This window comes from Prosopis cineraria, unplaced genomic scaffold (genome assembly GCF_029017545.1).
Source record: "Prosopis cineraria cultivar Desert tree isolate PC_DT_omini unplaced genomic scaffold, ASM2901754v1 PC1, whole genome shotgun sequence".
Taxonomy (NCBI): Eukaryota; Viridiplantae; Streptophyta; class Magnoliopsida; order Fabales; family Fabaceae; genus Prosopis; species Prosopis cineraria.
In genome coordinates, this window is record NW_026555332.1 from 53,977,184 (window position 1) to 54,000,418 (window position 23,235).

The following is a 23,235-nucleotide window of genomic DNA, read 5'->3' on the forward strand; positions in this document are numbered from 1 at the left end:
ATCTCGATATCTGTGTGCATGGTTACGAATTTAACTAGCAGTCTTATTCTCTCATTAATGCTTCCGATTTTTTTCCGTTTATATCGGCCAATGTTTTTCCTCTTTCTTCGAGGTTAAGTTCTGTGAGATTTGTGCTTGTTCAAGGGAACAGAGAGAGAGAGAGATTTGGTTGGCTGTGTCCAATATTAGAGCTAATATCGCTCGCTTAAGATATGTTAATTGAGTGGTCTGCAATTTCGGACTGCAGGATTAAATCAAGCAAGCCATCCCTTCAAGGAAAGCAACATTAAACTTGTTCTGATGGTTAGGTTGAGTTTTTCAAAACATCACCAAGAAGGAGAGGTCTATAGAAAGTACAGCTCCCTATTCGAGTTGGGACTTATTAAAGTGAATTGAATTTCAAATTGATCTGAGTGTGTAGCAATCAACGTTAGAAAGTAGCAAAAGCACAGCTTACATGCTATTTATCACCTAACACTCCTTGCAAGATTGGGTGCACCAATCGCCATCGTAATAGCACAAGACCAATATGCAGTTAACTAGTTTGCCTTGTGAAGCTCAACCTACAGATCCGCTTTATTTCTTGTCGCATAATAATGTTAACTTCATTCTCCAAAGCCGATAGTGGCATGGGTTGCGCTGTCCACTTCCAGATCACGACCGACTAAAGTAAACCTTAAATATATGATATTTTTTCTTTGCTTTTACGTTATGTATTTTACTTTTTGCCTAGATAGTGTGATAGTTTTGTTTGTCGTTGGGGTAGGATTTGACAATCCTCCATCCTTTTGCTTTTGCTTCAGTTCAGCAATGAGATGTTCCATCTGTCCCTCTAATCTGATAACTCTTCTTTATATATACAACTAAAAGGACAGACAAGTTCCTGTTACAAGTAGGGACAGGAAGCTGATCAAAGCTAGTTATTAGGGAAATATACCAATCCTCTTACTTCATATGGTTACAACCTCGTGTTAGCAGCAGTTAACCAGGTTCATGACTGGCTTTATTGACCTGAAGTTTAACTCTTGTTCCTGTTTCTGAAAAGAATATAAATCCTTTCTATCTCTAGCCTATCAAAACCCTAGCAAGACATGAAAAACAACGTTTACAACTTCACATCTGTTAATGAAATCTGACACTGCAGTTACTTATGGATCCCGATACTGATTCTGGGGTTTAAAAATCTACTTTGTTGGAGAAGGATATGAACCAATTGAATCCCATGTTCTGCCCCTTTTGTAATCTTGATTCTTGAGTTATGACGTAGACTCTGATTTCTGGTCTGCATCTGCTGTGGCCTGCACTTGAGCTGCATACTGTAAGTTCCACAGGACATCCTCAAATGAGGGGCGAGAAGATAGTTCCGGGGATATGCATTTGGTTGTTATAGCTATTGCGATTGATAAGGACTCGTGACAGCTAGATGTCAACACTATGGGATCCACAATTTTTCTTCTGCCATCTTGACTTCCGAAGGATGCCTATCATTCACATAAACGTATCAGTATCCCAAAACTGCTGAATTTTATCATCTATCCAAGAAATTTCAAACTCTGACGTCTCAGGAATTTGACGGAATTGAATATCACAGGCAAGGAAGAAAATGTAGAAGAATTGGAAGTCTCCTTACGGTGAAGATCGAGGAATTTGAAAAAATTTTACACACTAGAAGATTACCCAGACATTTAACATGTTCAGCGAGACAGAAGTTTCCAAAAGTTTCCTTGTTACCTTCTCGTTCAGAAAATACGCTTGCCCTTTTCCGCTAGCTATGGGTCCAACAAGTGATTCAAGCAATATGAATCCAAAGTTATAAACATCATCCTCAAACGGTTCCCTTTGGCTGCAAGAACAATTGGGTAGAATGATTTGTTTGTCATTGACCAACAACACAAATAGAACCAAAGCAGCCAATACATCATTGACGAGAAACGATTTTAAACTATATTTGACAAATTCCGCATTCGATTTTTCATGTCATTGATAATGGTCACAGAAAAGGGAGATAATTATTGATTCAACAACACACTGGCACAAAGATAGAGACAGTGATAAAAGGGTAATGAGGTTTAAAGTAAAGCAAAGGAATATTGCAAGAGGTTGAAGAAAGGTCAATAAGAGCATAATGGCCAAAGAAGTCAAGGCAACTAAAATAATCGTGGGAATGAACATCATTTTATGATGTTGTATGTGACAGCGGAGCTATTAAAGAGAGCAAAGTTTATGGTGATGGTTGTGGCTCTGAGGACTGGATATAAGTTCATTCCATAAAGACGCCAATAGTAGGGGCGTAATTGAACCGGGCCAGAAAGATAATTTAAGATAAAATTTATAAGCTGCAACTGTGTAAAATAATCTATTATCAGCATTCATACCATGATTTTGAGTCATGTCTCATTGCCTGTAACAATTAGAAAGAAACGAGTCACTCAATGATCATTCATATTGCGTAAAGGTCAGCTAGCTGAGTTGAATAGCGAGCAAACATACCTCAAACCTTTCAATTTCTTCTCCAAGGATGGATATTCCATAGTCGCTTAATTTGGGAATGTAATGCTCATCAAGCAAAATACTGTTCGTCTTTAATCGGTTGCTAAAACAACCTGGAATAACCCCAGTATGTAAAAAGTGCACAGCCTTGGCAATGCCAATTAAAATTGTCAATCTATCAGACCATTTGAGCGGCTTCTCTAGAGAGAACTCTGCATATGTCAATAAAGCTAGCTTAGTGGATCTAGGCTTTTTAGATTAAAGTTATGACATATAAAGAGAGGCAATGAAAATTGGACAAGAGTTCTCTATACTAAGTTTCACCCTGAATAGGGCGTTCTACATAATTGTAGTTCCAGATAAAAGAAACAAGAATGATGAGCCAGAGAGCAACAAAAGGTGATGTTTCATGCTCTCAACGATACACTATGATGTCACAGTCACACCAACCTGACAGATAGGCACGGTAAGTTCCATGGGGCACATACTCGTATACAAGATGAAGTTTGTTGGTGGTTGAATCACGTTGTTCACAACTATCAATACAGTGACCCAAGAGGCTGACCAAATTTGGATGGTGAAGCTTTAAGAGTAAATCCAACCGAGCTTTAAGATTTTGAATTGAGCATTTCTTTGACAGAGCCAAAGATCGTATTGCCACATAGGATCCATTCTCCAGTTTACCTTTGTATAGCTGGAATGCGGAAGTTACGATGAATTGGAAACCAGAAACCAAAAAAACAAAAATCAGTCTTTTAAAGTAATGTTTTAAGCAGTTGCAGGGCACCTTTCCCAAGGAGCCTTCACCGATAAACGCTGACGAGTCAAAGTTTCTGGTGGCTTCCTTCAACTCTTCAACTGACATTGGTCGACAGATTGAAGTAGTTTGTGCCCCTAGCTTCACCGCCTGAGAAATGAACCCTTAAAGAAATTGAAAGTACACATTAACTATTTGAGATGTGCATATCCAATAAAAAAACTAGAGACTTGAAGACTTAAAAGTTTTCTTACTGGCATTTGCGAGGAGTTGAGATGAAAGCCGTGTAGTGGAATTATCTTGCACAGTCTTTGACAACAAATAATGCTTAGCCGTCCTTCTCCTCTGACATTTTCTACAAAAGAAAACTCCCAGTACCGAAAGCCCAAGGGTAAGAACAAGTCCAATAGTAATGGCCCCTGCTACAGTTATTTTCCACGCCATCGATTTCTTCCTGTCCGTCTTGGTTTCTTCACAGTAAGACCCTGGCTGCTGACCTTGAGAATCGAGAGTCAAACAATTTCCATCATATTTGACAACTCTTCTGTCCGACGTATTGGCCAAGCAAGAAGGAAGTCCACCAATTATTTTGTTATTAGCAATATCCACAAAACCAAGTTTGCTGCCACAATTCAGTCGATCTGGAAGTGACCCACTTAGCACATTGCTACCTAAATTTAAATAACTGATGTTTGGCAATGAGAACAGGGAAGATGGAGGTATTCCACTCAGGTGATTTGCCGAAAGATCTAGATGTTGAAGCCGACCCAATTCACCGAACTGCTTAGGTATCTCGCCAGAAAATGAGTTACTGCTTAGCAGAACTGTGACCACTCCTGTGGGCATCTTTGGCAGTTCAGAACCTAAATGGTTTTCTCTTAAATTCAGAACACGCAGGCCACTGAGAGCGCTCAAATCAGGCAATTCACCAGATAGCTCATTGCGAGACAAAGAAATATCGGTGAGTGTCTTTATTTTGCACAACGAAGAGGGGAACGAACCACGCAAGGTGTTGGTTTTCAAACTCAAGACATTCAGATTAGACAATGAATCGAACCAATCGGGCATTGTGTTGTTGAAATAATTGCCATCGAGTTTCAGTGTATGGAGCTTTACCATTGCGGAAATTTTCGGTGGGATAGAACCGAACAAGAAATTTGAGCTCAGGTCCAGAACTTCGAGCAGAGATAATCGGTGAATCTTGTCCGGAAGATGACCCCAAATTCCCAAGGACACCAGGCTAAGAACCCTTAAGTTGGTCAACTTCGTTAATGCGGTGATAAAAGAATCAATAGAGAACTTCGTCGACAGCGTTTGATTGGGAATTGCAAATCCATTGAACTCATCAGACTTCGCAGTTTTGTCTCCCCTAATTTTAAGCTCAGATACAGAATTATCTTGACATTTAATGCTCATATGTGTAGAAGAAGAAAGGTTACAGAAGTCACCGTGATAATTTCCCCAACTTTGCAGCGAGGCGGGGTACTCAAAATACGTCCTCATCTGTAATAAGACTTGGGTCTGGGCAACTTGTAGTTCATGGGTACGTGGGATAGACAAAATCCACGAAATAAGCAGAAGACAGAGGCACATATGCCTCATTGGATCGGCCTGTGGCATCAGGCACTAAATTTAAGGAATTTGAACGTGAAAATTAGCTGAGATTTTGAGCTACTAAAGTATTAAGTTCAACGGAAGAAAAGACAACTCACATGAATGTATCGAGAGACTCTAAAGAAGATCCTTATGGGGAATAGGGAATAGGGAATAGAGAATAGGCCTCAAATTTAGAATGCCCTGAAGCGAGGAGGGGATCTCTCCCTTTTTTTGTTTTTGTTTTACAGACTCCCATACAAAAACCCGAGACGAAGCTGCTTATCGTTCTTTTTAGAGCTATGAAGATTGTAGACCATAGGTTAAACAGGGCCAGATTTCCCCGAAAGGGCAAAGACAGCGAGAAATTTGCCAGAGGACCTGAATGATGCCTTCTGCTAGTACAAACTCAATCGTAAACTCATAGAGAAGAACACGGCAGCATGAACAAGGGAACCAAATAGTATAATATCTAAATATAAATCAGAGATCAATGCAGAGGAGATAGGAGACAAATCCTCGGGATGTGGGACTTAGCATCAGACCCTACGGCTTCGCTTTGATGAGGAAGTTTACTTGTGAAATAATGAAACGGGCGATGAGTGTGACGGTTTAAAAGGTCGTACTAAGGAGAGTGTTGATGAAATAAATGCGAGAGTGAGTGAAATGGCATGGGTGCCATTAATGGCTTCGGTTGATCTCAGAGAATAACAGGGCAAGTTGGGTGGACCAAACAGATAGAAGACGAGTCGAGAATGTTGTTTGATGCGCAGAACCGTGAAGGAGAAGAGCAGTGTGTCACAGAAGAAAATGACTGCCAAGATATAACAAATCTGCCTGCAAAACTACGAAGGAATAGGACAGGGTGCCACCGAGGAAGATGACTCCGACGATAGAGTACATAGCAAAAAAAAATATTCTTCTCCTGTGTATGTTTCCCTACCCTTTAGTGTCCAATGATTTTGCACGAAATTGCATGAATGCCATCATATTCCCAATGAGTGTCCTTTTTTAAATGGCCATCCCAATGAGTGATAATTACTCAGTTTGTGTTCTGCATTTGATTTTATTTTTCAATTACGTTGCTTGGTATTTGCGTGATGCTTTTTAATAATCAAGATTAAGAAGCGGAAAATCTTAGTGTGCTGGACTAGTTGATTGCTGAGGCACGGGTTGATTGCCTTTAGTTCTAATTACCATCTAATTTATTGACTACTACACAATGATGTAATTAGAAAATATCATGCAATTATATGGACGAATGGTTATGCTAAAAGCCAACGTTTGTGAAGCGGGAATTTAGTCAACGTTTCACTTAATAAATTATAAATTGTAAGTATCTGAGTGGGATGATACTTGTATTGCACTACTTCTTCCTAATTAAAATATTAGTACTATTGATGATCAACTATTACTTTACTATTTAAACCCTATAGTGGGACCGGATCAAATAACAGAATAACTTGAGTTACGTCGCTTTTTATACTAAACAAAATCGAGGTTGCTCAAGTTCAATCATGTTTCTTGTAACAAAATGCCAATGATATGGATTTCCTCCTGCCACTCCAATAATATAGATTTAATTAAGGGCAAATTTTGTTTTAAGGAAGTGACGGAGGCGAATTAAATACTTACCTTTTTTTTTCTTTCAATTTTACCCACGCACACCCTATCTTCACATTAAAAAGGAAAGTTTACATGCATTTCATGACTCATTGTAAGTTCGTACTTTACAATTTAATGTTCTTAATAGTCAATTATTTTTTATTGTCCCAATCACTTGAAAGAGTTTTCAAATTTAAATTGATCTTAAACATATCACAAAAATAGTGGTTAATTTTTTTCAACTATACCCTCTTTAATTATAATAAGTTGACATGCTTTTAATTATTTTTATACAGCATTTCATTATGTTCTTTAATTTTAATTTTTCGCTCAAAATTTCTTTAATTTTAGTAAAAGACAAAATTAAAAGTTTAAACTTTTTTTAAGTTTAAATATATATATATATATATATAAACACTCATTAAAAACTATAAAATTAGTTAATTTTATCTTATAGTTAAAATTGAGGATAGACTGGATAGTATATTCTTAAAAAAAAAAAAGGTTAAGCAAGGCTACGACAGGCATAAAAACAAAAGGAAGTGCCATTTGCCCGTTTGAATTAGGGGATAAATGAGAGGTGTGGGCCGCGAGGGCCCATTTGGTGATGAACAGCCTGTCGTGAAGATGAGGTTAAAACAAAAGAATATCGATAACGGCTCTCTCTCCCCCTCCCTCCCCCCAGATAAGAAAAGGTTTGCTGAGCTTCAGATGTCTAAATTGAATCCTTAAAGATTTATTATTATGAAAATTAAATTTGTTGGTAAAGGAAAAACTTACTCTACTTATTTTTATGTTTTATTTTTATTATGGTTGGGTGTTTTTACTTATTTATTTTTTATATCAATTTGTAGTAAATGGACTTTTATAATTGATTTTTAAAATAAAAAAATTCACCCAAATGGCTTTTGGTTCCTTGATAAAATTTTTGGAAAAACTAAAGTTGTGATCAAATACAAAAGTAAATGATTCATAATCTAATAAGAAATTCTTAGATTAGGAGCACTATCTCATTCATATTCTGTCAAATAAAATTATATGAATTCAATCAAATAAAATTTTATGTTTCATCATTTTTAATAATTTTTTCAAAAGAGTGCCCGTTTCATTTATTATCTTTTCTCTCTTTATTATCACCATAAATGAGGGGAGAGAAAAATACAAAAATTTAAAATATTTTAAAATAATATAAATAAGGAATAACACATGATATTAAATTAATTTGACATAATAAATTTTTATTAGATAAAACATAAATAAAATGATGGACTGGAGCTATACATAAATTTCTCTCATCTGATAATAATGTTCCAGTGGTTCAGTGGTACAATGTTGACAATTACAATGCCCAGCGGTCTAAATAAAAGAATGGCCAATCTAAATTTAAAGTGAAGGCTGGATATCAAAAATATTACATGATTTTGTTGTTAATGCAATCCTACTTGACTCGATCTATGAATAATAGGTAATTGTATAAAAAATGTTTTAAAATTAGTTGTATCTTGCATTGGTTTTCCAATCAAAGTAAGTATATAGTGAGTTCGATAATCAAGTTGATCCTTAATTAGCCTTACAATATGGCACATTCTATAATAATTTTTTTAGTACTAAATATAAAGTGTGTAAAGAGTCATTTAATATTATTTTTTAATTTTTTGATAATAATAAAAGTTTAGGTAAGTTAAATCATAAAGGCTTGCTAGGTCAGGGCATTTGCTATTTTTAATTTTACCCCCATTATAAATTTAATTTTATAACTCATCACGTATCATACATCACTCTTCCCCTATTTCTAATACAGGTGAAGTTGATTTTTTAAAATTTTAAGACACATTTAATGAGTTGACGGTCATTCATGGATTCCGGTAAAGTAGTTAAAAACACCTTGTAATAAAACCTAAAAGAAGCATATAACCTATCTCTCACCAACAAATTCACGTGTTAAGGGCACAATTCAGTCAAACTCTTATTAAGACCTGAACAACACCTTCTTGGTCACTTTAATGTGCATTGCAATGTCTCTATGAAAATCACCATTAATTCACTATCTTCTATTCATAGAAATGTTTTTAATCTGAAGATATATCTTAACATTGATAAGTCTTGGGACTTAAGTCACCTAATTTTTTGTGTATAAAAAACATTTTCATACTATAAAATTGGTGTGTTTGAATCTAGCCGCATCGTAACTAATCGAACTAAAAAAGGGGTTGATTGAAGAAAAGTAACCTTTTAGATATACTAATGAGTTATAACAATTAACAAGTTCCATGAGATACTATGGTTAAGTTTTGTAATGGATCGAGCCATGATACAAATCTTGCAAAGTTTGAAGCTTCCCTATTTTTAAAATGTGAATTCCATCATGTTAAGGATTTGAGTGATTATCTGGTAATTAGGATCATTAAGGATCTAGGTAAATATCTTGGCATTTCCCTCCCTCACCAAAGAACTTCTAAGAATGTTTATCACCCCATCTTACAAAAGGTTCATAATAAACTCTCATCCAATAAAGGTAATTTTCTTTCTCTTGTTGGTAGAGTCATTTTAATTAAATTTATTATCTTTGCAGTTTCTAGTTATTCATCTACTCTTTTACATAAGGGGATTTTGAATGACATTACAAAAATTATAGAAATTGCTATTAGAATCAAGGCGAGGGGGGTAGGAAGATGCACCTTATTAGTTGAGACACTCTCAAGAAGGATAAAGTGAAAGAGCGTTTGGGGTTTAAGGACTTGTATTGACAGAATTGGCTTTCATTATGAAATTATGCTAGGGCTTAGTAACCAAACCTAAGGCCCTTTAGGTCAGAATCTTAAAGACTAAGTATAAACATGGTAATGGGATTTACATCTATGTCATGAAAAAAATGAACTCCTCCGTTACTTGGAAGAGCATTGTAGTTGTTTAGGAGAAGTTTATATTTATGGTGGGTAGAAAAGTTTATAATGGTTGGAGCATTAAAGCTTGGTGGGATTTATAAACATCTTGAAAATCCCTTAATCCATTATGTGGACAAAAATCACCACCTCTTTGACCTTAGAGTATGTGCAAATTTGTTTATTCAAAGTAATGGGGATTGGGACTATAGCGAATGGCTCAAGTTTATACCTATGTGGGTTGTTGAAATGGAAACCAAGTAGATTTCTTTTTTTTAGAGAGTGTCTTCCAATGGAAATTTTAGCGTTAACTTTGCTTACCTCTTCCCAAGGCCTTTTAGCCTACTTGGAGGAAGCTATGGAAGTGGTCAATTCCTAAGAAAAATACTTTTATGTCAAGTTCTTCATGAAAGATTCCTCACCAACCCTCTTGGAGCAATAAGAGGGATAACTATGAGTGCAAACTAACCTTTTAAATGCAATGGCAAGGAAACAATTATTCATATACTTTGAGATTGTTAGATAGCTCAACAAGTGTAGTCTTATATTACTAACCCTTTACATGTTCAATATTTATTCTCTTTAAATTTGTAGGTATGGATAAGGAAGAATATTCAAAACAGTTGTGGTTTTAGAACAAACACAGATCAAGCTTAGCTGATTACCTTTTTGAACCATTTAATGGCTCTTATGAAAAAATAAATGCAAATATGCTTTGGAAGGGATATGTCTCGAAGCAATTGATATTATACATAGTGCCAAATTGTAATTTGATGAGTCTATGAAAAATGGAAGACTCAAGCACAAGATCTTTAAAGGGGTAGGTAGATTATAAGTTGGATGGTCTCCACCTCCTCGAGGCTATATTCTACTAGACATGGATTGCTTAATGGACTGGTAGGGACATGCAATATGTGGGGGAGTCCTAAGGGATCCTTGAGGTAATTGGGTTTTAAGTTTTCAAAGTAGATTGAGTTTTATTCCATCTATCATAACATAACTCTTTGCCTTACATTTGGGTCTTAAGCTTTGTAAGCAACATCAAATGGATAAAATTGCTTGCAATTCAGCCTCTTTGGAAGCTATTCACTTGATCCAAACAAGTGGGGTCTTAATCATCCCTTGAGGCTTGACGTTGCATAGATACATAAGCTTTCTGTCCTGGATTAAAATGTTAAGATATATTGTTCTAATCATGAGATTTCACAAGTCACTGATTTTTTGACCAGAGATGCCCATAATGGGGCTTTTGATTTTTGTTTTTTAAATGACTTTGTTGTTGGATGCGTGGCATAACTCGAGATTGATAGATAATATGTAATCTATTAAGCTGTTGTAACTTTAGGTCTCTTTGACTTATCTTTTATTAAAAAAAAAAACAACAAGAAGTATGTTCTAGATTGCATTTTGACATTAAAAAAAGCGTGATGTTGACATATCTAATTTTCACAATTTCTATTATTATTATTATTATTATTAGGCCAAAATAATATTTGTCATGAAGGAATATTGATAGAGTTGATTTTTTTTTTCTTGTAAATGAGAGCAAAAGAGAAATCACCGTAAATTTAAACTGTTAAATTGAATTTAATAATTTTTAAGAGTATATATTTAATTTAAACAATTTAGATTTATAGTAAAGAAGCAGTGGATGAAAAAAAAAAAAACAGTGGAGAGAAATTCACAAGCAAGGCAATTTACCTTCTCAATTTTTTGCCTGTCGAGATCATTTCAGCTGTAAATGGTAAATAAAAAATTCTGGTGAGCTTTCGATTGACGGAAAGCCCATCAACAAGCCCAAAAGCCCAGAAAATTCTCGTGGTCAGAACAGGGGCGTTGTGTCTCATCTTCCTCCCGCATGAGTAGGCTGTCACTGCTGCTCATCCTCCGAATTCTCTCTCTTTTTCCTCTTCATTGATCTCAGACCTGCCTCTGTTCCTTTCACCACGAGAGCTCAATTAAGCTTCATCTTCGGATTTATCGCCTTCCCTTGGTGAGTAATTTTTCTCCCTCTCTTCCATTTCCTCACTTCCTCGGATCTATGAACTACTTTGGAATTCTGTGTTCTCCGATTTTGGTTATTTATATTTTAAATGTATGTCCTTGAGCTATGAATCAGTGCATAACTATGTCTATTCGCACCTGTCCCATTGGAAGCCCGGGGGCTTCGTCCTTTTGATTAATCCCAAGTTTCTGCTCTTCTAATACATCGGCAGAATATTGCGTGATCGATTCGAATTACCGGCGATTGTGTTGGAGACATTGCTAGATACCGAGCTTGTTATCCTTCGACCCTCTCTTTTGCTTGCCCTCGTGTATTTGTTGTATCTATGTTTAGCCAGGAACTGAAATGCCTGAAATCCACTATATTGTGCCTGTGCGTGGATTTAGGTTGCCATTTTATTTTAAAAGTATTTTACATGAAGAATATGGATTAACAGTGATACTATTTTATTTTAAATATATTTGATCGGCACGGTTAGGAAGATAGGCTTGATCATCTGTGTGGTCACTTGCATGAGAAGTTTGCCTGAAAAAAATTTGACAGTGATACTAGTAGGGCTTAGAAGTATGTATATTTGGAAATCTTTTTGTGAACTGTAGAGGATACAACTTATTACCGGCTTTGCCCCCCCTTTAGGAGTAAGAAAATGTTCTTTGATGTTGAGGGTCAAATTGATGAAATGTATTATTTCAAGTGTTTGATCCTCTTTAGCATTAGTCATGTGAAAATGTGAAGTCCGCTGTCAATCTGGTTGCATATTCTGCTCTTGGACCCATGCGTTAGGAAATACACTGAAAAATATCATCTATTGAATATCCAGAATCATTTCATGATAGTAAAATTATGATCTAATCCTTTTAGTTACAACGCTTGAGTGGAAGCAACCCTGCTCAATTTGTCGCATGGGGGCCTGATGAGTTATCCTTATTCTATGTCCCACTTCCCTTTTTAAATGCACTCTTGAAAAGCATTTGATCTTTCATTTCCATGGCCGTTTGTTTAACTTTTTTTTTTTTAACTCAATTCTGGACCTATGACTCTATCATTGATCTTAACTAGTCAGACTGCATTATGTATAAGGTTAATTTTTTTAGCAGCTTCTCTTTTCTAAGTTCTGCTTGGTGATAATTAGATATTAAAATTTTGGAGAACATATAATCCTGACCATTAAAATTGCAGGCTCTGTGGTATTTCGTACTACTTATTTTCTTAATATCTGTTATGTGGTACCTATGCATGAACGTTCAAAGCAATTTTTACTTCTTACATTGTCTAGACATGATCCTACATTCATGAATCTCCCAGGCTCCAAGCACTTCTCATGGAAATCTTCATCGTAGGGTTTATTAATATTTATGATTTCGCAGATAATATCTGATGAACAGTGTTATGTTGTTATCCAGGCTTAATTGGCGATTATCTGTGTCATTTTCCTTATGCCTATTTTGATTACTTTATCATTTTCCTTATGCCTATTTTGATTACTTTATCTCTAGTTAGTATGGATTTATTATGCACTCATTTATAATCTATGTATCTACTCTTTGTGAATATTTTTGCAGTGCAAACTGAGACTGAGATGGCTGTAGGCGTTATTCAACGGTTATTGAGGAGGAAACTCCAGTCTCAATCTGCTGTAAGTTTTGCTGCTTCTTCTAATTCTATTTTGGTGCTCTTGGGACAATTTTTCTGGCCCCTGTAGCATGTGCAAACCAAAACAAACACTCTTAGTTTTAGATAAAGAGTGGGGATTAAAAAGGGAAAAGACAGTGCTCTGTTGATATGCACAGTTGTGAAAGGAAACATTTTTTCTTTTCTTTTGTTTCCTCTCCTCCCTTTTCAGATATAGGGAATTCAGAATGATGCATCTATTTTTCTTATATTGTATGGTTGAGCAACAATATTGAGATAATGTTAGAGATATACATTTGAACGAATGATTATGATGTTAATATTCTATTGATAAAGGGGAAAAATGCTACATATTTATATTTGCTGATTGATTAAAGAATTCATCAAAGTTGTATTTAAGGGCCATAGAGCGTTATTGTACTATTATTGATATTGATTTGCAAACATATAGTTGTTATGTTGAGACTAAAATGTTCTCAGTTGACAAACTAATAGGTGTTTCTACAGTATTAAAACACATACTTGAACAAAGAGGAAAGTCAAACTAGTAAATTTTTGTACATCTTATGAATAAATAATGATTAAGCTAATTTTAATTCTTTTTACCATAAAGGATTGCTTTCATTCTTATGGCCTGCATCCATGTGTGCTTGCCATTTGTCATTATTCTATTTCTTGGTATTTGAGGGAGACTTGTGTAGTATGGGATGCCTAAGTCCTATATTGAGCATTATGGGGATGCTCAATAAGGTATTTAAGTGAGTTGATACTGCAACAACTAGTTTTTGAGTAAGGATTCCTTGATCACTTGAATAATTGGTGAAGGGTTATAACCAAAGAGAAAGTCAAGTGAAGTGTCACATTGTGCAACTATTAGGATATCACCTTTTCAAGGGGGCCAATTGATGGAGATTTAAGTAGTATGAGATACCTAAATCTCATAGTGGGTATTATGAGATGCTTAATGGAATTTTTAAGAGGGTTTTGTTATCACCTTAATAACGCCTTTGGGAGAGGGTTTCCCATCCCACTTGAGTGCCCATTATTATTGCTTTTCTAGAAAGCAAATATACTTTCTTAACTGCGTGGCATTTTGCTATTGGGTAGTATGGGATGCTTAATTAGATGGCCACTTGAGTACCCATTTTGCTGTGTCTTGAATGAGATCTTTTGGTTAATGGTATGTCCAAAGATTTGGTTATTAATAGAGTGTAACGGCGTCATACAATCTATGCAACTAACCCCACTTAGTGGGGATAAGCTTGTTGCTGTTGTTTTTTGTTTTTGGTATGCATAATGCATTTTGGACTCTTTGGAATTTAGACAGCAGCCGAATCACTATTAAACATGTCCCAGTTCTCACTCACTAGATTCAGCTCTTTATTTCTGCTCCATCTTCTAATTATTTATATGGAAAGGAGGAGGTTTAGGATGTTCAAGTTATAACTGTCCACGTTCTAGTTGCTATGTTTTCCCTGTTGATAAGGCTGAGAGCTTTGTTCCAGTTATATCTCAAAAAAAAATGCATACAGTCATTGTATTTTACGTACTCATGCAGATTGATATAGTGGGATCATTTCAATAAGCTTTTTGATGAGTCTGTAACTATTTTCTTCCCAAGAAAAAAGGTTTACCATGCTGTGCGCTCATGATTGGATTTTACTTTGAGCAGTCTTCTTCCTTTTTATCATCGGTCATCACGAAAAAAGATGATGCTGGCTCTACTGGCAGCAGGTCCTTGAGAGCACTTGCATTAATCGGTGCCAGTGTCTCCGGGTTTTTGAGTTTTGCTACGACAGCTTCTGCTGATGAGGCTGAGCATGGCCTGGATTGTCCAAGCTATCCATGGCCTCACAAGGGAATCCTCAGTTCATATGATCATGCATCGTAAGTGCTACTTTGCTTTCTTCTATAGTTTTTTCCTTCCTTACCATTAATGGTAGCACGCAAGTTTGAAGCCATAGACCTTCAATATATGTTTATATTTATTTCCTGGGATAGAATTTTCATCCTTTTTATCTTATTCCGATGCTGCATTTAGAGTATATTACTGTAGTTGTAGTAGGTGCTTGTCAAATTCATTTATTTTTTCAGTTTAGTGGGCACTGCTCTCATCTTTCCCAGCCTTGGGTCAATCTTCCTCTTGCTTTGTTATCCTCACATCTTTGATGTGATCTCACATGGTTCATTGTTGGGGTTAAGTATCATTTGTCGTTAGCTCACCTGCTGAAGACTGCAAAAGCAATTTTCATCGTAGTTTTTTTTTTTTTGGGGGGGGGGGAAGTGTTGAGAAATAATGGATAGGTTGGACAACCAATCTGTTTTATGCAAAGTGTTTTGAATTGAAAACATATTTTACATGAATGCTATAATAACTGTTTCTACTGATTTTGTTCACCAGAAAAAAAAAAAACTGTTCCTATCACGTGCTACTGTTCTTAATTCTTCAGACTAATTTCTCATGGGCAGGATTCGTCGTGGTCATCAAGTTTATACACAAGTCTGTGCTTCCTGCCATTCTATGTCCCTGGTATCATACCGTGATTTGGTTGGTGTTGCTTATACAGAAGAAGAGGTAAAGGCTATGGCAGCTGAGATTGAGGTGGCTGATGGCCCTAATGATGAGGGTGAGATGTTTACACGCCCTGGTAAACTCAGTGATCGCTTTCCCCAACCATACGCAAATGAAGCAGCTGCTAGGTTTGCTAATGGGGGGGCTTATCCTCCAGATCTTAGTCTCATAACCAAAGTAATGCATCTTCCTGCCAGTAATGTCACTAGGGTTTTTCTATTTTTATATTTGTATACGAAATATCTTCTTATCTGTTCTTTCAGGCCCGCCACAATGGTCAAAACTATGTATTTGCCCTTCTTACTGGTTATCGTGATCCCCCTGCTGGTGTTTCGGTAAATTCTTGACCAAGATCTCTTTTGAAATTCTACCGTACCTGTTGAGCATTCAGCAAACTTTCAGGGTGTAAAAATAATATTAAGGCTCCCATTTGCTGAAATTGTTCACATATGCTAGGTTTAGATGCAACAACATTCCTCTACTTTGATGCATATAAATGGGCAATATGTGGACATAGAAGAAAGAAGTGTCTCATGCTCTGGGATTCTTTGTACTTGACTCCAATTATCAGTGATGTGCATAAACCATGGAGTGATGAGCTAATATTTGGTTCTTTTTAATTATAAATATTTGTATGACTTCTTGAATGCCCCATAGACCCATACTGATATGCAATATCATGGTTGAATTTTTTTTCATGATTCACTTTATGAATAAATATGTAGATTAGAGAGGGACTACACTATAATCCTTATTTTCCTGGTGGAGCAATTGCCATGCCTAAAATGCTTAACGATGGAGCTGTTGAATATGAAGATGGTACTCCTGCCACGGAATCTCAGGTATATTTGGCTTGTAACTGCATTCTAGCTTGAGGAATTTAGTAGGTTTCACGAGTGCTGTTTACGGATGTGGGGAAATATGAAGCTCACTCGTTTACTTGATGTTTTTGCTGCAGATGGGAAAAGATGTCGTGACGTTCCTTGCTTGGGCTGCTGAACCTGAGATGGAAGAGAGAAAACTGGTTTGGTTACCTTCTATGTACTTTTTCCCTCGAATTAATGAAGGCTATATTTTCTGACAAGAATGTTACCCAATGTAGATGGGTTTTAAGTGGATTTTTGTGCTGTCGCTGGCACTTCTTCAAGCTGCCTATTTCCGCCGATTGAGGTGGTCAGTTCTGAAGTCTCGCAAGCTGGTCCTCGACGTTGTCAACTAGCCATCCTCAACTTCTATTTTCACTTCAGAAGAGATTTCCGTTGGCAATAATTTTGTCAGATCATTATGCTGTCGCATCATGTCTAATTCGTTCGACACAATTAGTGGGTAATGGAGCATCCAGAACCGGAAGAGTCTTGGATTTTTGTTTGGCAGTAATAAGCTGTAAAAACTTCTATCTATGCGAGACACTAATACGGTTTTCCCGCTTGCCTCTTGTGCTACACCGCACCAACGTAGTTTGATTCATTCTCTCTATTTATGCAAATGGCCTGATAGGGTGGCAAGTGACCTTTATCTCTTAGGGCAAAAGAATGATATACAATAGGGTCGATGTGGCCTCCGTGGAAACAACGGTTCTTTCTCTTTCTCAGTGTCATCTGAATCTCGTACTTCTACGACATTTTTCCTCGACCATTACTTGTACTCTATTCTACTCTTCCTCTCACTTAGTTTTAGGTGGCTCTTAACAGCCTGATTTGAGTTGTTTCGTTACTCTTTTAAACACGTAATAGGAGATTGCACCGGATTTGGGCAGCACATTTTTATATAATATAAAGATTCTTACAGGTTGTCATGTTGATGAGCTATCAACAAAGTGGTTTATTTTTTAGAATTAATAAACGAATGTAATCAACACAAAGTTCAAAGACACCGTCAACAGATGCCAAGTAGGTGAGCCGCCTTGTATGATGATAAAGCTATAATTGTAGCAGGTGTCCGTTTTATCCAAATTTTCTTATCTTCAAAACAAAATTATCGTTGGTAAAAAGAAAATTAAAAATTATCTAATAATAAATATTTATTAAACATAGTAATATTTAACAAAACATGAACGACGAAGTCTGTAAAATATAAAATATGTAATGAACAATACTATTATTTGTTAGTGAAACAATTTATTCTTCAAATTTCATGCAAGTGCACAAAAAAAATTGTTTGGTCAAACGAAAATTATGTTATTTTTAATTATAAATTTAGTTATTTGATTTTTGAAGCTGTGATTCAGTTGTAATTCTGTCTAAGCTTTAACTCTGACTTAGTTTTTATGTTTTGACTTTGTTAGAATTTAGTCCCTTACTATCAACTCAATGTAAGTTAGCCTCTACAGTTTCAGCCATAAAATATAAAACATTAGTTCTTAAAGTTTCAAGAAATAACCCTATTTTTTATAATTTTATTTTTCAAAATATAATAACCAACATTCTAAATAATTACAACTATAAGAATTAAGTTGTACCAAATCAAAATTCAGAGAATAAAATTTAGCAGAGTCAACATTATGGAAACTTTGTGGCACCAAATCAAAGTTGAGAGACCAAAATTAACCTAGCCAAAATTATTTGGATAAAAAAATTATTTATTTTTTTTAAAAAAATGAAAACCAGCACGGGTGAGGATTCCAGCATGTGCCCATAAAAATTGGGTTTAGGCCCATGAGGCCCAACGACAGTCTCATCGTCAAAAGAAAAGTCGTTGTCGCTCCTGCCGCATCTATGGGTTCTCTTTGCTGCTGCTTTCACCCTCCTCTTCATTGATCTCAGAACCAAGCTTCGGATTCGGACTTGGCGCCTCTGTTTCGTGAGTGCTCTTTATCTCTCTTTGAATATCATAACTCCTTGGATCCATGAACTACTTCTAAATTCCTTTTCCGATTTTGATGATTTTATATTGATCATGCATATTCGGGAGCCATGAACCAAAATCAGTGAGCCTCTTCCATTTTTCTGGTCACCTTTCGATTTGGGGGATTGGAGCTTCGTCATTTGGCTCATCCCGAAGTTTCTTCTTTTTGAATGTTCTCATAAGATTGTCTATCCGGGGATGCTGCATTTAGTGCTTATGTTCTCCACTTTTTCCCGTTCCTGCACTTGCGTGTTTGTTTATATTATATCTATTGCAAGATGTGTAAAAAGAAACACCAGAAATCGACAAACTTGTGTCCAAGACTAAATTCAAGGTGCGGGCTTTGTTCCCTCTGAAGTTAGGAAAAAAGAACAAGTATTGCAATCAAATAATTAGTGGTCATCGCATTCATTGGAAGGTTTTGTTTGATGGAATTGATTATCTGTGTGCACGTTTTCATATCACGCTGTCTAAATGAACTAACAGGAATGCTATTAGGAGTTATAGGGATGACTATGCTAGAAGTCTGTTTGTGAACTATCAGTCTATCACTCATACAACTATCCTACTATCCTTTTTTTTGGCACCAGGAATACAAAGGGTATAAATTTTGAGAGTGATCTCCATAACATGTTTTAAATTTATGTTCTCACCTTATTGGGATTTTGATGTGACTTATGTGAAACGGGTGAAAGCTACTGTAACAATAATTGTGTAATCTACACTCGGACCTATGTTTTAATGAATTTGAATTATCTGGATAATATCACCTATGATTTAGTTGCTTATTTATAATCCAATTGTATATTCTTTTATGAATATTTTACAGTGTGGACTGAGATGGCTGGAGGTGTTATTCAGAAGTTATTAAGTAGAAAACTTCAGTCCCAACACACTGTAAGCTTTTGCCTTTCTTTTTATGCTGCTTTTATGTTTTTTTTTTTTTGGGAATTTAGTAAATTGACTTTTCTGGCCACTGTAGCCTGTGACCCAAAATGGACTCTTAGTATAACAGTTGGGGGTTGGAAAGGGGAAAGCAGTGTTCAGTTGTTATTCATAGTTGGAGAAGATGCATTATAGATTGGTTTGCTTGCAGATGAGGGAAGCTCAGTGTTTTGCATCTTTTATGTTTTCTAGAATTTTATGTTTCCTGTAAAGTCGTAGTATTGCTACTGATTTGTGAAAGAATTCATCAAATCTGTCTTTAGGGGTCATAAAATTACAAGAAGTATCACCATGAACTTTATTTTACCATCAATGATTTGTGAACAACTAGTTCTCCTGTTGGAACCGGATTTTTCTTAGTGGACAAACAAATAGATATTTCTATTCATTGTTAAAATTTGTGATTGGTGAGAGGAAAATTTCTTGCAATTTACAAAACACAAAATTCAAGCAAATCCTTATTCTTTTCACAATTATTTTAAGAATTTTCTTCTGTCTTATTACCTATGTCAATATGTCGTTACCATTTGTAATCATTCTCTCTCTTTGTGTACCTTTACTACAATGCAGATGACACTCTCTTCAAATGAATGGCATATAGCAATGTGTTTATGTTACCCAAGTTGTTGCTAACTTGCCAATTGTAATCGTTCTTTATGGACTCTTGATGTTTTATATGGTTGTTGAGTTGCTATTAAACACTGCTTTATTTTGATTCAGTAAATTTATTTCTACTCCACGTCCTAAGGTTTATCAGGAAAGATGGCTTTGTAATATTTAAGCTATATTTGTCCCTGTCTGACAATTTGTTTCATAGTCAGTTATGCCTTTTTGCTGATGGTTGCTCTATTCTGTCCGCAGACCCCATCCCTTTTGTCATCCATCATCACAAATAAAGATAATGTAGGCTCTAGTGGCAGAAGTTCCTTAAGAGCACTTGCATTAATTGGAGCTGGTGTCTCAGGATTTTTGAGTTTTGCAGCAACTGCATCGGCTAGTGATGAGGCCGAGCATGGCCTGGAATCTCCAAGCTATCCATGGCCTCACAAGGGCATCCTCAGTTCATATGATCATGCCTCGTGAGTCTTTTTTGAACATACGCTATATTTTTCCTTCTTTTTATCCAACAATGCCTTTTAGCAAGTTCACGACAATGTACTCTCAATATGGTTCTATATATGATTTCATGAGACAGATATTGAATCCGTTTTGATTTATTCCCATTCTACGCTTTGGAATTGTATAATGTACTTGGCAGCAGTAGGCAGTTGCTACATTTTAATTCTTGTATTTATATTTTTGGGAAGGTTAGGATGTGCCTTCTTCTTTATACTGGTATACTGAGTTGTGAGCAACTTTCACATGAACTCTATAGTAACCTTTTCTGTTGTACGCTGCTGGCCTCAATTCTTCAAAATAATTTTTGATGAGCAGGATTCGCCGGGGTCATCAAGTTTATACACAAGTCTGTGCTTCATGCCATTCTATGTCTTTGGTATCATACCGTGATTTAGTTGGTGTTGCTTATACAGAAGAAGAGGTAAAGGCTATGGCAGCTGAGATTGAGGTGGTTGATGGTCCTAATGATGAAGGCGAGATGTTTACACGCCCTGGTAAACTCAGCGATCGCTTCTAGATTTGCTAACGGAGGCGCTTATCCTCCAGATCTAAGTCTTATTACCAAAGTATTTTCAATTTTTCTGTTAGTGATGTCATTAGAATTTTGACGTGTATGTATGTAAAATATTTCTTTTCTTTTCTTTTCAGGCCCGCCACAATGGTCAAAACTATGTATTTTCCCTTCTTACTGGTTATCACGACCCTCCTGCTGGTGTTTCGGTAAATTCTATTCTGAAGATTGCTTAAAATTCTTTCTTTCTTGCTGAAGTAACTTCGTGCGTTAAGCAAAATTCTCGGATGTAAGAATAATGTCAAGCCTTTGACACATAAATGTGTATATGCATCATGTATGATGCATTTTTATAGTGAGGGTGGGCTGCTGTTCAAGAACCCTTGCCCTTTTGGCATTTCTTTTCTTTACAGCACTTCATGAACAGCTCATCTTTTTAAATTTTGCATGATCATATTGGCAAATTATTTTGCTGGAAATGTTGATATTTGCCAGTTTTAGAAACAGCAGTATTTTTCTATGTTATAGCAGGTAATATTTAATAAGTAAACTTTGTTTTTCATATTCTGGAGCATGATGGGATTTGAAAAATGCTTCTTCATATGCTCATGGAACTACTAATGATCTGATTCAGTGAACCTACTAATCCAGTTATCAGTCATTTGTATATATGGACATAACCATGGAGTAATAAGCTAAATAGAATATCTGTTTCTGTTTGAATCCTATTATTATTTCAAGTTTATGAATGTCTCTACACCAACTTGCGATGTTGTGCTTCAACTCTCAATCATGATTATCTCAATAAATTTGTAGATTAGGGAGGGATTGCACTATAATCCTTATTTTCCTGGTGGAGCAATCGCCATGCCTAAAATGCTGAATGATGGTGCTGTTGAATATGAAGATGGTACCCCTGCTACAGAATCTCAGGTATATTAGCTCTTAACAATATGTTAGCTTGAGGAGTGGCTTTAGTAAATCTTTTCATAATGCAACATCTATGAATTCGGGAACTAGGAATCTCATTTTCCCCCGTGTTGTTTTGCTGCAGATGGGAAAAGATGTAGTGACATTCTTGGCTTGGGCTGCTGAACCTGAGATGGAAGAGAGAAAAATGGTCTTGTTTCCTTATATAAATCTTTTTTCCATCCGATGAACGTAGAATGTCATATTTTCTAACCAGACTTGCTAAATGCAGATGGGTTTCAAATGGATTTTTGTTCTGTCCCTGGCACTGCTTCAAGCTGCCTATTTCCGTCGATTGAGATGGTCTGTTCTCAAGTCTCGCAAGCTGGTTCTTGATGTTGTCAACTAGCTCCGTTGCTTACTTTCAATCCTTATTCTTTTCAACTAGCCTTCATTATCAGTTCAGAAATTATTCCCCATTGGGTATAAGTAAGTTGCCCCAAATATGTTCAGTTCCGGTGGTTCATGAAGCGTTTGGAAGCGCGTTCAATTTTTGTTCAAGGCAGAAATAAGAAACGTTTATTTACTCTTTTTTTTTTAAATCCCTTCCCGGACTTGTGATTTTTACACTTTCCAGTCCCTGCATTCACTTTGATTTTTGCAAATGGATCGCTTTTGGGGCTATTGTTGACGTTCATCTTAGAAGAAGCAAAATAAGTCGATGAGACACTTTTTATTGCATTTAATTTTTCCCCCCATTTAGCGGTGTATGTGGAATAACTACATGCGTTGTAATAGTGCTCTGTATCAATTTAATTAAAAAAAAATACTTCTAGGCCCCACAAAAAAATGAAAATACAGAAAAATATCATGAAATTATAAAATTTCTCTGAAATTTTGTTTTTTATTTAAGTTATTAATTTAATATATTGAAATTGTCAATTATTGCTTAATAGTTATTAATAGAATTACAACAATTAATTATCTAGCGTTAATTGACCCCTCTTTTCTCTCTCAATCGCCGTCTAATTTTATTTTAGGTCCTTGCCTTTTTATTTTTAAGAAATTATTTTTTTGGGGATTTCTCAGTTATGCTTTCTGATCAACACCTACTTCAACACGTGACCATGATCGACGGTGAGAAAAGGAACTCCATACTTCCAAACTTAGCAGAGCTTCTTACTTTGTCGGAGTTGAGAGAGTATTCTGATTTCTGCACGATGCAGATCGCACCATTACACAAGTAACAAAACTTCCAATTTTGATCAGTTCAAGCTCTCATTAGTTTATTCAGCATATCCTCCAGGGAGGAGTCGCTTGCACGGCAGCCGCTTCAGGGGATGGTTTGTTCGATTATCAAAAATGTGAGCA

General features: G+C 36.0%; 2 protein-coding genes and 1 pseudogene across 2 annotated transcripts; 2 read left to right on the forward strand and 1 right to left on the reverse strand.

Moving 5' to 3' along the window:
* Nucleotides 1–897: 897 nt before the first annotated feature.
* Nucleotides 898–5,854, reverse strand: LOC129292949 (probable inactive leucine-rich repeat receptor-like protein kinase At3g03770). Its single transcript, XM_054930685.1, has 7 exons — nucleotides 3,502–5,854; nucleotides 3,278–3,411; nucleotides 2,941–3,184; nucleotides 2,491–2,702; nucleotides 2,376–2,401; nucleotides 1,732–1,843; nucleotides 898–1,481 (listed from the first exon to the last, which is right to left on the reverse strand). Exons 1-7 carry the CDS (start codon nucleotides 4,865–4,867, stop codon nucleotides 1,257–1,259), a joined length of 2,319 nt encoding a protein of 772 aa, XP_054786660.1. The 5' UTR covers nucleotides 4,868–5,854; the 3' UTR covers nucleotides 898–1,256.
* A 5,305-nt stretch (nucleotides 5,855–11,159) lies between these two features.
* On the forward strand, nucleotides 11,160–17,127 carry LOC129313253 (cytochrome c1-2, heme protein, mitochondrial). The gene is made up of 8 exons (XM_054956216.1): nucleotides 11,160–11,320; nucleotides 12,895–12,968; nucleotides 14,637–14,851; nucleotides 15,434–15,713; nucleotides 15,800–15,871; nucleotides 16,262–16,378; nucleotides 16,495–16,560; nucleotides 16,639–17,127. Exons 2-8 carry the CDS (start codon nucleotides 12,912–12,914, stop codon nucleotides 16,753–16,755), a joined length of 924 nt encoding a protein of 307 aa, XP_054812191.1. The 5' UTR covers nucleotides 11,160–11,320; nucleotides 12,895–12,911; the 3' UTR covers nucleotides 16,756–17,127.
* Nucleotides 17,128–18,216: 1,089 nt separating this feature from the next.
* LOC129313263 (cytochrome c1-2, heme protein, mitochondrial-like) lies at nucleotides 18,217–22,610 on the forward strand (annotated as a pseudogene).
* Nucleotides 22,611–23,235: the final 625 nt, after the last annotated feature.